The sequence below is a fragment of the Macaca thibetana genome, chromosome 12, assembly GCF_024542745.1.
Source record: "Macaca thibetana thibetana isolate TM-01 chromosome 12, ASM2454274v1, whole genome shotgun sequence".
Lineage (NCBI taxonomy): Eukaryota > Metazoa > Chordata > Mammalia > Primates > Cercopithecidae > Macaca > Macaca thibetana.
The window spans coordinates 71,778,373-71,794,255 of NC_065589.1; the positions used below are offsets into that span (position 1 = coordinate 71,778,373).

At 38.3% G+C, this 15,883-nt stretch overlaps 1 protein-coding gene across 3 annotated transcripts in view; it reads left to right on the forward strand.

Annotated features, from left to right (window-relative positions):
* TLK1 (tousled like kinase 1) overlaps nt 1-15,883 on the forward strand; it is a 177,185-nt gene that overhangs the window by 45,812 nt on the left and 115,490 nt on the right. For 2 of the 3 annotated variants that reach the window (XM_050751332.1, XM_050751333.1), the window contains exon 2: nt 5,470-5,588. In XM_050751332.1, coding sequence (XP_050607289.1) covers nt 5,470-5,588 — 119 coding nt within the window. Of the gene's footprint in view, nt 1-5,469; nt 5,589-15,883 lie in introns of those variants that run through there. The other variant, XM_050751334.1, reaches the window with a different exon arrangement.

The window sequence follows — 15,883 nt, forward strand, 5'->3', positions numbered from 1 at the left end:
CCCAGCAACTTGGGAGGCTGAGGTGGGAGAATCTCTTCAACCCGGGAGGCGGAGGTTGCAGTGAGCCTAGATCGTGCCACTGCACTCCAGGCTGGGCAACAGAGCAAGACTCCGTCTCAAAACAAAATTTAACAGATGAGTATTTGTAATAGATTTTGATGATAGGAAACTCCAATTAAGTGAGGTTATTTGTTGAGGTGCTGTCTTCTCAAAAAGAATTTCCTTCTTTTCTTAGCAGACTTTTATTTAAAAAAATTGTGTGTGTGTGTGTGTGTGTGTGTGTGTGTGTGTGTGTGTGTATTTATTTATTTATTTTGTCATACATGGTCTTCTCTTGTCACCCAGGCTGGAGTGAAGTTGTGTGATCTCGGCTCACTGAAACCTCTACCTCCCGGGTTCAAGTGATTCTTGTGCCTCAACCTCCTAAGTAACTAGGATTACAGGCACCCACCACCACGCCCAGCTAATTTTTGTATTTTTAGTAGAGATGGGTTTTCACCATGTTGGCCAGGCTGGTCTTGAACTCCTGACCTCAAGTGATCCACCCTCAGCCTCCCAACGTGCTGGGATTATAGATGTGAGCCACTGCACCTGGCCTATTATAAAATATTATACTCATTATTGTATCTTGAATTTTGTCAATAAAAAGTTTGTAGAAATTGTTTCTGTATCCAGCCTGGTTGACAGAGTGTCTCAAAAAAAAAAAAATTGTTTCTGTCTTGTTATGTAAGTATCTATATGATTTTGCCTATTGGCCTGCAAAGACTAAAATATTTGTGACTGGGCCCTTTACAGAAAAAATTACAGATCCGTATTCTACAGAAGTACTTTTGAAACATGAATGTATGTAGTAATTACTGGGGATCTTGTTAAGATGCAGATTCTGGTTTGGTTGGTTTCTGGAGGAACCCATGATTTTGCATTTCTTAATAAGTATCTTGATGATACAGTTGCTGCTGGCTCATGCACTGTAGTTTGAGTAGCAAAGCTCTACTGTTTAGGATTAGCATTTGCTGAGCACCTATTATGTGCCAGGAATTACACCAGGGGCTCTTGCGTATATTGCCTCTTTAAAATATCTTATTAGGGCCGGGCACGGTGGGTCACGCCTGTAATCCCAGCACTTTGGGAGGCTGAGGTGGGCAGATCACGAGGTCAAGAGATCGAGACCATTCTGGTCAACATGGTGCATCCTGGCCAACATGGTGAAACCCCGTCTTTACTGAAAATACAAAAATTAGCTGGGCGTGGTGGTGCGCACCTGTAGTCCCAGTCACTCAGGAGGCTGAGGCAGGAGAATCGTTTGAACCCAGGGGGCGGAGGTTGCAGTGAGCCGAGATCGCGTCACTACACTCCAGCCTGGTGACAGAGTGAGACTCCATCTAAAAAAGAAAAAAAAAACAAAAAAACAAGAAAAAACTAATTAGAAGATGTTAAGAATTCAGGAAAGATTGTGCTTTTAAGAGTTTTTGGTTAGAAACCCATTGATGCTTGGGTGCATAATTTCCTGTAAGACTTCATGGAAGAGGGTTGAGGTCCTAGAGGAAGCTATACATCTGAGAAAAACAATAGGAAACAAAATATATTATTATTTACTGATCCAGATCAAAAGCAGGGCCTGATGCCCTCATCTTCCATGGTAAATTTCAGTGTGCCATCAACCAGTTATCAAGTCAAAGAGTAGGCATAGTATATAGCACATACATACTTTATAAATATTTTCTTCCAATCTGTTGTTTGCCTTTTCATTTTGTAACCATGTTCTTTTGAACTGGCACCATTTTAAATTTTTGACGAAGTCCAATTTATTGAATTAAGAACTTGAAATTATTATTTGAGACAGGTTCTTGCTGTGTCCCCCAGCCTGGAGTGCAGTGGCGTAATCTTGGCTCACTGCAGCCTCGACCTCCTTGGCTTAAGCAGTCAGCTCCTTAGTAGCTAGAACTACAGATGCGCACTGCCACACCCAGCTAATTTTTGTATTTTTTGTAGAGATGGGGTTTTGCCATGTTGCGCAGGCTGATCTTGAACTCCTGGACTCAAGTGGTTCTCTTGCCTTGGCCTCCCAAAGTGCTAGGATTACAGGCTGGGTGCTAACACACCCAGCCTGTAATTATTTTTTTTTTTAATTGTGGCAAAATGTAAAATTTACCATGTTAACTATTTTTAAATGTAAAGTTCAGTGGTATTAAGTACATTCACATTGTTGTGCTACCATCACCACTCTTCATCTGTAGAAATTTTCCGTCTTCCCCAGCTGAAACTCTGTACCCATTAAATACTAACTTCCCATTCCACCACACCCACCAGCCCCTGGCAACCACCTTTTGTGACTGACTTATTTTACTTAGCATAGTATCTTCAGAGTTCTCCTGTTGTAGCATGCCCCCACATTTTCTTCATTTTTCCGGCTGAATAATATTCCATTGTATGTAGATACCACATTTTGTTTATCCATTCATCTGTTGATAGCCACTTGGATTGCCTCTACCTTTAGGCTAATGTGAATAGTGCTGCTGTAAACATGTTTGTACAAATACCTGTTTTAGCCATTGCTTTTGCTTGTATTGGTTATATACTCAGAAGTGAAATTGCCGGATCATATGGTAATTCAGTGTTTCATTTTTTGAGGAACTGCTATACTGTTTTGCACAGTGGCTGCACCATTTTATGTTCTCAGCAGCAATGCACAAGGATTCCAATTTCTCCACATCCTCACTAGCACTTGTATATTTGGGTTTTAGTTTTTGATAACAGCCATCCTAATGGGTATGAAGTGGTATCTCACTGTGATTTTGATTGGCATTTCCCTCATGATTAATGTTGACCATCTTTTCATCTGCTTATTGGTCGTTTGCACACCTTCTTTGGAAAAATTTCTATTCCAGTCTTTTGTCCATTTTTTGGTTGGGTTTTTTGTTACTGAGTTGTAGAAGTTCTTTATATATTCTGGGTGTGAATCCTTTGTCAGATACGTAATTTTCAGATTTCCATTCTGTGGGTTGCCATCTCACTCTGTTGATTATGCCCTTTAGGTGCAAAAGTTTTTAATTTTGATTAAGTCCAACTTACCCATTTTTATTCCTTCCTTCCTCCCTCCCTCCCTCCCTGTCACCCAGGCTGGAGTGCAGTGGTGCGACCTTGGTTCACTGCAGCCTTTGCCTCCCAGGTTCAAGTGAGTCTTGCCTCAGCCTCCTGAGTAACTGAGATTACAGGCACACACCACCATGCTCGGCTAATTTTTTTGTATTTTTAGTAGAGACGGGGTTTCGCCATGTTGGCCAGGCTGGTCTTGAACTGCTGACCTCAAGTGATCTGCTGGCCTTGGCCTCCCAAAATGCTGGGATTTCAGGCATGAGCCTCTGCAGTTGGCCCTATTTTTCTTTAGTTGCCTGTGCTTTTGGTGCTAGATCAAAGAAACCAGTGCTAAATTGAATGCCACGAAACTTTCTCCATATGTTTTCTTCTAAGAGTTAGAAAGTTTTAGGTCTTATATTCAGGCATTTGATCCGTTTTGAGTTAATTTTTGTATACGGTTAAAGTAAGGATCCAACTCAGTTTGTTTGCTTGTGGATATCCAGTTTTCCCTGCACCATTTGTTGAAAAAACTGATCTTTCCCCACTGAATGGTATTGGTGTTCTTACTGAAAATCATTTCACGTGAGGGTTTGTTTTCTGGTCTCTCTGTTTTATCCCATTGATCTATGTATGTATGTATGTCTATCTTTATGCCAGTACCATATTCTTATTTTTTAAATGTGATTTAATGTTTTCAAAATAGTCCTGTGCCAGGGAAGGATTGATAGTTTTTTATAAAGCAAAACTTCAATAGATTGTAAGTTTCAGTGCCAAGCTTAAGACTTGACAGACCTGGCATATAATAGGTGTTTGATTTGAGAATCATGTTTGAAGCCAAAGGAGGTCTGAAAAGAAAACAGAAGGCCATGGGGAATATTTGCAGTTAAGAGAGAACAAGAAGGTGATGAGGGGAACAGGTGTAGCTGAATTATGAAAACTAGAACTGTTTATGTTTTTGCTTTGGTTTTTCCTCTCAATAAAGGAATAATATACAGTTTCTGATGTAATAGCAAGAAGAGAAAAAATGGAAGCATTGATGATACTAAGGATGATGTGGTTATAAACCAGTTTAAGGGAAGAATTAAATGATAGCACAATAAAATTGAAGCTATGGTAGACTTCTAAAAAGACATAAGCGAGGGCAGAAGGAGACAAGGAGTGAGCACATGCCAGAGAGGTAGGGTACTTGTGAATACAAGATTTCTTAGATGTCAAGAAGGAATGAGGTCAAAAGCAAGTGTTAAAGGCTTTAGCTTTTTAGAGGGATTTACTTCTTTTTTTGAGCTAGAGGAAGTAGACAGGGGAAGGTATATTTTCAGGTACAGGGATCCAAATAAGCATGAAAGAGTGGCCACCATCCATCTAGTCCTTTGTCCAGGTGAGGATAAAAAGTAAGAAAGGCAATTTCAAAAGATAAGATCTATAGGAATAGTTGTTAACCTTTAGGAGAGGAATGTCAGGATGTGTGGAAGGGGGCTAGTATAGTTCAAAAATGTTCCCCAAGTCATTCCGGATTCTGGCAATATCCTTACCTGCTCTCTTTGAGAGCCATTCATTTATGTTGCTTCTAGGGTTTTTGTCAGAATTAGCAGACTTAGATAAAGTAATTTTTAAGAATTTGTTTGAACTTTATCTAGAATTTGGAATGCTTTAGTCTGCGTAATAACAGTAACATCAGGGTGTTAAATTTTTCCCCTTAATTTTCACGGTGGTTGTTTAATAATAAGTGTTACTTCAGTCATCTGTATGTATGATAAACGTGTCTGTGTTTCATTTACCTGATGGAAACCTAAAACTCAACCATACAAAAAATCTTAAGGATTGTGACAGTAATAAAACAGTTCTTTATAGTTTAAAATGTAGTTATATAAGATATACATAAAATGATTAAGTGATAATGTCACATAGTTACAATTCTGGGTATGCTTAGAATAGGGAGGTTACATTAGGAGAGTAGTATTTTTTAAACTATGGTCCATTATTGGTTTATGAAATCAATTTAATTGCTATTTACTACTGTCACCCCACCCTTTTTTAAATGGACTGGAATAGACTAGAAAATAGTTGTTGTACAGGACTCTTACTACTGCATTGCAGTAAGATTAGGTATTCTGTGAAACTTTAAAATATATGAATGTTTGTAACTGTGTATGAATTAGATGGAAAATACATTTCTTTCTGTGAGTTGCAGCCAAAAGTGTTGGAAATCCATTGTAGGATGTTTTGATAAGTTGATGTGTGCATTTAAAAATAAAGTCTCTCAATTTCATCTGCTTGTAGCATTCCTAAATTTTTAACGTCTTAACTAATCACATATATATATTTGTGTAAGTATAAAGTATACACACATACATATATATGTGTACATATGTATATTTTTTTTCTTAATAGGTGCAATGGATGAGCTTCATAGTCTGGATCCAAGAAGGCAAGAGTTATTGGAAGCTAGATTTACTGGAGTTGCAAGTGGGAGCACTGGGAGTACGGGCAGTTGCAGTGTTGGAGCTAAAGTGAGCAAAATTTTCATCTTTATTTGACAGTCTTTCTTTGTATTAAATGGTCTAAAATAGTATGTAAAGGATTCCTACATATGTGCTTAACAGCAAATGTAACTTTTATAATGTATAGAATAAGATCAGTGTTCATAAACCTGTTTTGAATATAGTATACCATATTTCAGGGGCATTAGGCATTATGTTATAATACAGCATAATATGTTTCAGGGATAAAAAGGAGATCGGTAGATTGTACTGCCGGTCTCCCACAATGTACTTCCTTACCCTACCTGCCCTTATTATCCATGGTCCTATCTGTACATCTAATCCACTGTTTCTAATTGCTGCATAAAACTTTAATAGCGTATATCTTTTAGGCCAGGAGTCCTCAACCCTGGGCCGAGGACCAGTGCTAGTCCTGTTAGGAACCTGGCCGCACAGCAGGAGGTGAGCGGCAGGAGAGTGAGCAGTACTGCCTGAGCTCCACCTCCTGTTAGATTTGGTGGTGTTAGGTTCTCATAGGAGCATGAACTCTATTGTGAATTGCGCACATGCGAGGGATCCAGGTTGTGCACTCCTTATGAGAATCTAATGCCTGATCTGAGGTGGAATAGTTTCATCTCTAAACCATTCCCCACCCCACCCCACCCCCTATTTTTCATTGAAAAATTGTCTTCCACGAAATTGATCCTGGGTGCCAAAAAGGTTCGGTATCTTTGTGTTCAGCCTTTCAGTGATAGACCCAGACTGTCTACCTCAAACTGTGATGAGTTTTCATGTACTTGGGCTCTTACGGACCTTTGTGGCCATTTATGTAGAATGTATTCCCAAGAGCACAATTGCTAGATCATAGGGTATGTATCGACTAAAATTGGATAAATAGAAGGTTGCTGTTCAGAACAGTTGTACTAATCTGCATTTTCAGCGGAGTGCATGAGTATTTCTGTATTTCCATATCGCAGAGACACTTGACACCATCCACATTCCTCATCATTTAAGTATAAAATATCTTTTTGTTTTACTTGTACCATCAATTATTTTGAGAATTTCTTCTTCTTCTTCTTCTTCTTCTTCGTCTTCGTCTTCGTCGTCGTCGTCTTCGTCTTCGTCGTCTTCGTCTTCGTCGTCGTCTTCGTCTTCGTCTTCTTCGTCTTCTTCCTCTTTGTCTTCGTCTTCTTCTTCTTCATCTTCGTCTTCTTCGTCTTCTTCGTCTTCGTCTTCTTCATCTTCTTCTTCTTCGTCTTCTTCTTCTTCTTCTTCTTCGTCTTCTTCTTCTTCTTCTTCTTCTTCGTCTTCTTCTTCGTCTTCTTCTTCGTCTTCGTCGTCGTCGTCTTCTTTTTTTTTTTTTTTTGAGGGAGTCTCACTCTGTCGCCCAGGCTGGAGTGCAGTGGCACGATCTCATCTCACTGCAACCTCCGCCTCCCAGGTTCAAGTGATTGTGATTCTCCTGCCTCAGCCTCCCAAATAGCTGAGATTACAGGTGCCCACCCCCATGCCTAGCTAATTTTTAGTAGAGACGGGGTTTCACCATGCTGGCCAGGCTGGTCTTGAACTCCTGACCTCAGGTGATCCCCACTCACCTCGGCCTCCCAAAGTGCTGGCCTTACAGGTGTGAGCCACCACGCTCGGCCTATTTTGAGTATTTCTTTGTATGCTTGTTAACTTGTTGGGAGTCTTAGAAATTATTTTAATTCTTTGTCTGTTTTTATATTAGTATTACTTTCTTTTTTGAACTGATTTTTCCATGTTCCATGTATATTCTACATGTTGATTTCTTGTTGACTTCATGCATCATAAGTAACTTCTCCCACTTTGTCATATGTCTCTTACTTTGTTCATGGTCTCTGTTGAACTGGAGTTGTGTGAATTCATAGCACATTGAACTTTCTAAATTTGTTGTAATCAGTCTCACCAATTTTTTGCCTTACGGTTTATACCTCCGAAGTTTTGACTAACCCTTGGTATTTAACAAAAATAAACATCACCATTAACCATTTGGGTCAAATGGACCATTTTGTATTTTTATATTTATAAGTTATTTTACTACTAATTTATAGACACAGGAATAAAAGTATTATGAAAAACAACTTTATTAGATATTTTAATAAGAATTACATTGCACACCTCTTTGTATCAAGTAAATTTTGGCTCACAAACATAAAAGATGAAAGAATACTGTGATACGTCCTTTGAGCATAATGAGGTGGTCCAGAATATGGTTGCAGAATATTATATGATGCAGTCCTTATTGCGTTTTCTTTTTTTCCTTATAAATATATTGTTCAATTCATTGATTCTTGAATTTGAGAAAATTCGTCTAGGTTTATGTTATCTGATTATCTGGGATTTTACAAATAGTATCACCACCATCAGCTTCAGAGTCTAGACATGGTACTGTTGGTGTTTATTTTCTGATTCATCTAATAATTGTAAGATGTATTCCTCTGTCATTTTCTTCTCTTAGCCATCGTGGGTGGAAAATGAAAATTTTTGAATTCTTTGGTGGAGTCAGTGAAAGCCAAGATTAGACTACAAAGATGGTATTCTAGTCTTTCAAAAATATTCTTAAAAGATGAAGCATGGTGAAAGATGATGCAGTACTTGAAAGATAATGGAAGGCAAGAAGAAAATTGAAAGATGATTTATTTTACTATTGCACCATCCTTGTAGGTTATTAAATCTGTATTTTTCTGTTGTTTCCATAGCAAACGAAGTAAACTTAGGTGTTTAAAACAACACAAATTTACTATAGTTTTGTAGGTTAGAAGTCTATTACTAGTTTTATGGGCTAAAATCAAGGTGTTTATAGGTCTGTAATCCTTTGTGGAGGCTCAAGGGGAGGGTCAGTTTCCTTGCCTTTTTAAATTTCTTCTTTTTTTTTCCCCCTCTGAGACAGGGTCTGGCTCTGTCACTCAGGCTGGAGTGCAGTGGGGTGATCTCGGCTCACTGCACCTTCTGCCTCCTGGGGTCAGGTGATTCTCCCACCTTAGCCTCCCCAGTAGCTGCCACTACAGGTATGTGCCACCATGCCCAGCTAATTTTTGTATTTTTAGTAGTGAAGAGGTTTCACCTTGTTACCCAGGCTGGTCTTGAACACCTGGGCTCAGGTGATTTGCCCACCTCGGCCTCCCAAAGTGTTGGAATACAGCTGTGAGCCACTGCACCTGGCCACCTTTTTTGGTTTCTAGAGGCTGCTGTGTTCTTTGGCTTGGCTATTCCTCCAGTTTCAAAGCCAACAACAGCCCATCTCCTTGACCATTCTTCTAAAGTCACATCTCTGACAACAGTCTGGAATGGTTGGGTCTCTACTTTTATGTACTGATGTGATTAGAGTAGACCAACCCGGATAATCTGGGATAATCTTCCCCAACTCAAAAGCCTTACCCTTAGTCACTTCTGCAGAGTCCTTTTTTTGCCATGTTAAGGTAATATAGTCACAGGCTCTGGGATTTAGGGCGTGTGTATCATTGGGGAAATTATTCTGCCTACCATACACCATCATTCTTCATTTTTTTCTTTGATTTTTTATTTTGTTTTTTAGTATAGTTGGGAATAATTGATGAAAATAATAAGTAATGATGAAGTAATTCCTAGTATGTGATAAATTCAAAATATAGGAAAAATAAGATCTGTGAGATTCCATAATATATTTTAGATTTATGAAAGGGTCCATTTGACATCTGATACTTGCAAGATAGAATGAGTTTTATTCTATTAACAATAAATATAATTTTTGTTTTTTGGGTGATCCCTAAGAATAAAAGTCCTCAAATATCAGTCTTTACAAATACTTAGAATGGCTCAAAAAAGAAATTCAAAAACTAAAAATTGATCTCATAGACCTTGATGGTATTCTAATTGTTAAAAACTGCTTCTCCATCCCTGGGCCATAAAGATATTCTACAGTTTCTGTTATTAATTTTGTAGGTTTACTGTCATACTTGCTCTGTAATCCATCTAGGGTCCACCTTTTATATAGTATTGGTAGTGATCCAGTTTTATTTTTCTCCATCTAGTGAACAAGTTTTCTCCACAGTGCTTCTTAAATCATCTTTTTTTTTTTAGTGATTTGTGATGCCATCTTTATCATACATATGACTTACATAATTAACACATATGATTTACATATATTTGAAAGTGTATGTGGGCCGGGTGTGGTGGCTCATGCCTATAATCCCAGCACTTTGGGAGGCCGAGGCCGGTGGATCACTCGAGATCGGGAGTTCAAGACTAACCTGGTGAATATGGTGAAACCCCATCTCTACTAAAAAATATAAAAAATTAGCTGTGCATGGTAGCAGATGCCTGTAATTCCAGCTACTCGGGAGGCTGAGGCAGGAAAATTGCTTGAACCCAGGAGATGGAGGTTGCAGTGAGCTGAGATCGCGCCATTGCACTCCATCCTGGGTGACGAGAATGAGACTCCATCTCAAAAAAAGAAAAAAAGAAAGTATATGTGGTTGCCATGTATATATAGGATATACGTTTGTCTCTGAAATGTCTCTGATGTCCCAGTGGTCTGTGTTCTTGTGCTCCAATATCACGTTAAAAATACTATCATATTTTGGTATGTCTTTTTTATATGGTAGAGTAAAATCTCTTGTTTACTCATTTTCTAGGGTTGACTTTGTTCTTTATGGATCTTTAGTCTTTCATAAAATTTAAGCATCTCTATATTCTTGATAGCATTTGCGAATTCTTCTATTGTAGCTTTTTTGTCTTTTTCCTTAAAATATTCGAATGTAATTCTAATTTTGAATGCATTCAGTTTGTACATTACTTTAGAGACTACTAGCATCTTTGTAAGATTAGGTTATCCTATTTAAGTACGTGAAATGTCTCCCTGTTTATTCAGTTCTCCCCATAGACTTCTTAGGAATTTTTGGCTATTAGATCCTTTAAAGTTTGTTGTTAATCTGTTTTTAATTATATTTTCTAGTTGATTATTGCTGGCTTAGGATGCTTTTAATTTTTATAGTTTGGTCTTGTATCTGGCAGTTTTGCTGTTCTCTTTTATTGTTTGTAATGGTTTGTTGGTTCTGTAGATTTAAGAGAAATAATTATCTTCCAAAAATGATAGTTTAATCTCTTATACCTTAAATATGTATTTTTTCCTTATCTTGGTCATGACCTTGAATGCTGTGTCTTGTTCTTGCCTTGAAAGAGGAATTGTCTGAAGTTTCTTCATTAAGCGTAATGTTTGCTCTAGGTTTCAATTATGTAACTATGCCCAAATTAAAGAAGAGCTTTTTTATTCCTGGTTAGTTAAGGAGATTTTGTTTGTTTTAAAAATTATAAATAGTTTTGAACTTAGGAAAGTCTATTTTCAGTGTTGATTAAAAGACTCAGGTTTTTCTCCTTTGGATTATTAATATGATAATCTAATAGATTCTTAAAATGTTGAACCTTGTTTGCATTTCTGGGATAAACCATACTTGATATGATGTACTATTTAAAAAACACTTATCAGGCCAGGCGTGGTGGCTCACACCTGTAATCCCAGCACTTTGGGAGGCCGAGGTGGGCAGATCACGAGGTCAGGAGTTTGAGACCAACCTGGCCAATATGGTGAAACCCTGTCTCTACTAAAAATACAAGAATTAGCTGGGCATGGTGGTGTTCACCTGGGGGCCCAACTACTCGGGAGGCTGAGGCAGGAGAATTGCCTGAACCCGGCAGGCGGAGGTTGCGGTGAGCCAAGATCGTGCCACTGCACTCCAGCCTGGGCCACAGAGCGAGACTGTCTCAAAATAAACCAAAACCAACCAACCAACCAACCAACCAAAGAAAACCCCACCATTTATTGGATTTAATACATGATTAATTATTTAGGATTTTTACATATATGCTTTGAGAGAAATGAATGTGCCAACTGGAAGAATGTAGTTCAGTGAGTTTTGACAAATGTATACACTTGTGTAATCTACATTCCTCTGAAGATACAGAACATTTTCATTACCCTACCATATCTGGTTTATAATTCACTATCACATTAGCCTCACAAAATGAACTGGGCCCCTTTCATTATTTTTGGTTTTTTCAGCATCCTGTATATGATAGGAAATGTTCATGAGAATATGAGTAGACACTTGTAAAACTATCTTGGCCTGGAGTTTGTTTAGAATGGAGACTTTTTTTTTTTTTTTTTTGAATACAGGGGCTCACTTGTCACCCAGGCTGGAGTGCAGGGGTGTGATCTTGGCTCACTGCAACTTATGCTTCCCAGGCTCAAACAGTCCCTCCAAGTAGCTGGGACTACAGGCGCTTGCACCACGACACTCGGCTAGTTTTTTGTTGTTGCGGACTTTTTTTTGTAGAGACCAGGTTTTATCACGTACCCAGACTTATCTCAAACTCTTGACTGAAGCGATCCACCTGTCTTGGCCTCTCAACGTGCTGGGATTATAGGTGTGAGCCACTGTGCTCAGCCAGGGAGATCTTTTACTGTCATTTTAATTTCTTTTTTTTTTTTTTGAGACGGAGTCTCGCTCTGTCGCCCAGACTGGAGTGCAGTGGCGCGATCTGGGTTCACTGCAACCTCCATCTCCCAGGTTCACGCCATTCTCCTGCCTCAGCCTCCCGAGTAGCTGGGACTGCAGGCACCCGCCACCACGCCTGCCTAATTTTTTTTGTATTTTTAGTAGAGACAGGGTTTCACCGTGTTAGCCAGGGTGGTCTTGATCTCCTGGCCTCGTGATCCGCCCGCCTCCGCCTCCCAAAGTGCTGGGATTACAGGCGTGAGCCACCGCACCCGGCCTAATTTCTTTAATATTTAGTTCATTAATTCATTTCATGTAAGCTTTTAAACTTATTAGTATATATTTATAATACTTTTAAAAACCTCCTTTGTTACTTTCTTTCTTCATATTCTCCTTTTCTGTTCATTCTTGCCAGAACTTTGTTTAATGAATATTTCAAATAAACAAATTTTTGTTTTAATGTTTTTCACTTTTTTTCTTCTCCCTTTTCCCCAGTGATTTCTGCCTTCATAATTTACTTGTTATTTTGGATTTGCTTCTGTGGCTCTTCTTCCAGCTATTGAATTGAATATTTAGTTTATTTACTTGTATATAGACATAATTAACATACAGTAAAATACGTAGCTCTTATGTGTTTGGTTGTGGAACTTTCTCCCCACGGTTTTTATTAAGGTATAATTATCAATTAGTAAAATTACCCTTTTTTTTACTGTATAGTTCTGTTGTAAGATTTGACAAATGTATATAATTGCATAACCACCATCACAATTAAGATATTAAATAGTTTATTTCACCAAAATATTTTCCCATACCCCTTTGTAGTCAACTCCTCTAGGTTGCCTCTGGCAACCACTGATCTGTTTTCTGTTTTTTTTGTTTAGGTTTTTAAGAAATGTTATATAAATGGGTACATATTGCAATATGTACATTTTTGAGTATGGCTTCTTTTAACTTAGCATAATGCCTTCATTTGAGATTGATCCATGTTGTTGGATGTTGGACCCTTTTGAATACTAAATAGTATTCTGCTGTATGAAGATAAACACTTCTTTGTAGTCCATTTTCTGTTTATTTTTTGAGACAGTCTTGCTCTGTCGCCCAACTGGAGTGCAGTGGCACAATCTTGGCTCACTGCAACCTCCACTTCCCGGGTTCAAGTGATTCTTGTGCCTCAGCCTCCTGAGTAGCTGGGATTACAGGCGTGTTCCCCCATGCCCAGCTAATTTTTGTATTTTTAGTAGAGAAGGGGTTCACCCTGTTGGTCAGGCTGGTCTCAACTCCTGACCTCAAGTAATCCACCTGCCTTGGCTTCCCCAAAGTGCTGGCATTATAGGCATGAGCCATCGCGCCTGGCCTTTTTAGTCCGTTTTCTAGATGAGGAACATTTGTGTTGTTTCCAGTGTTTTGATAATTAGGAATAAAGGTATTGTAACCATTTGCGTATTCAACCTCCTGAGCTCAAGTAATCCTCCCAACTCAGCCTCCCAAGAAGCTGGGACCACAGGTGTGCACCACCACGCCTGGCTAATGTTTTGAAGAGATAGGGGTTTCATCATGTTGCCCTTAGATTTGGAAATTGTTTAGTGTAAGTAATACAAAAAACAAAATATAGAACACTTCCATCCCTCCAGAGTTTTCTTCTGCCCCTTTCCAGTCAGTTCCCTCTTGTCAAACCCTTTCCCCCAGCTCTTATCTAATTTTTGTCGCTACACTGCCTGTACTTGGATTCCATATACAGTAAATAAAAGTATGTAGTATATTCTTTTGTGTCTGGCATCCTTTATTTAACATAGTATTTTTGAGATTTATCCACGTTGTTGCTGTTTTAGTAGTTAATTCTTTTTGTTGATGAATAGAATTCCATTGTGTGAATATACCACAGTTATGCATTTAGTAGAGTGGTATTTGGATGTTTTCATTTTGCCTGTTATAAGTAAGATTACGATAAACATTTTGGTACAAATGTTTTGGTAACATGTTTTCATTTCTCTTGGGAAGATACTTAGCTGGATAGATGTATATTTAACTTGATAAGAAACTGCCAGATTTCCAAAGTGTTTGTACCTGTATAAAAACTTTGTTCTGCATCCTCCCTGACATTTTGTTGTGATTCTTTTTCATTTTAGTGTAGTGGGTGTGAAGTAATATCAGCTCGTTTATTTTAACTTTTCTTGTTTCTTGATTAATGCTATCCCTCCAAGAACTGCTGTTGTAACTGTTCCGTAAGTTTTGATGGGTGCTATTTTAATTAATGTTCAGATCTGTATATTTCATAATTACCTTTGTTTCCTTTTTAACACAAGGGTTATTAATATAGGATATTTTGAGCTATCTTTTGTTATGGATTTTCAATCTGTTGCATTACAGTTGGAAAGTAGTTTGTATGACATCAGTCCCTGAATGTGCCTCATTTTAGAAACATTTCATGTCTGATAGCTCTTAATTGTATTTGTTCAGATCTTAAGACATCTCCTTGTGTTGTCAACTTGGTGTATCTTTTTCTGAAGGAGGTATGTTAAAATATTTAACTGATGATTCATGTATATCTACTTGCCATTCATTTGTTTTTGCTTGATACATTTTGAGGCAGTATTTTTACATGTGTATCTCTTGTTCTATTCTTTTTATGACTGTACACTACTTACTGTTAACTTTAGCTTTCTTTTGGATATTTGTTTTAGGTATATAATTTTCTATTTTATTTTTGCTCTCTTTAAATGTGTTTCTTGGGGCTGGGAGTAGTGGCTCATGCCTGTAGTCCCAGCACTTTGGGAGGCCGAGGCAGGTGGATCACTTGAGCCCAGGAGTTCAAGACCAGCCTGGGCAACATGATGAAACCCTATCTCTTCAAAACATTAGCCAGGCGTGGTGGTGCGCACCTGTGGTCCCGGCTTCTTGGGAGGCTGAGTTGGGAGGATTACTTGAGCTCAGGAGGTTGAGACTGCAGTGAGCTGAGATCATGCTACTTCACTCCAGCTTGGACGACAGAGTGAGACCCTGTCTCATTAAAAAAAAAAAAAAAAACATGTATTTCTTGTAGACATCATACGTTTTTCGATACAATAGGAGCATTCAACTCTCTTAAATGGTGAGTTTTGTTTATTACATTTTTTGTAATTATTATTTTCTGACTCGGTTCTGCTATCTGTTGCCTAATGTCGTCTTCTTGTACTTTATGCGTTTTCCATTGGACAAATGTGAATTTTTTTTCTTGATGTTTTAAAGTTACATATTCTATTTGTAGTATTATGACAGTATACTCAGTATAGTATATGAGTGTAGAGTGTCATTGTAACACCAAAAATGCTCTTTCAAACTGCATTCCTGTGGGTTTTTTCCCTTTAAGATTTTTTTTTACTACTTTTTACTTTGAAAATAATCTATACCTATAGATAAGTTGAAAATGTAGTATAAAGAATGCCATCATATTCTTTATCTAGATTTAAAAGATGTAAACAGTTTTGCTTAATTTGTGTTCATATACATCTTTACCATCTTTCTCTGGTATTGCTGTGGTCTCCTGGCCGCTGCTGTTTTTTTTGTTTTTTTTGTTTTTTTTTTTTCTTTGAGACAGGGGTCTCACTCTGTCACCCAGGCTGGAGTGTGGTGACACAATCTTGGCTCACTGCAGCCTCTGCCTCCCAGGCTCAAGTGATCCTCTTGCCTAAGCCTCCTGAGTAGCTTGGACAATAGGCAAGTGCCACCATGCCTGGCTAAGTTTTTTGTATTTTTTTTAGAGATGAGTCTCACTATGTTGCCCAGGCTGGCATTTAACTCCTGGGCTCAAGCAGTCTGCCCACCTTGGCCTCCCAGAATGCTGGGATTACAGGC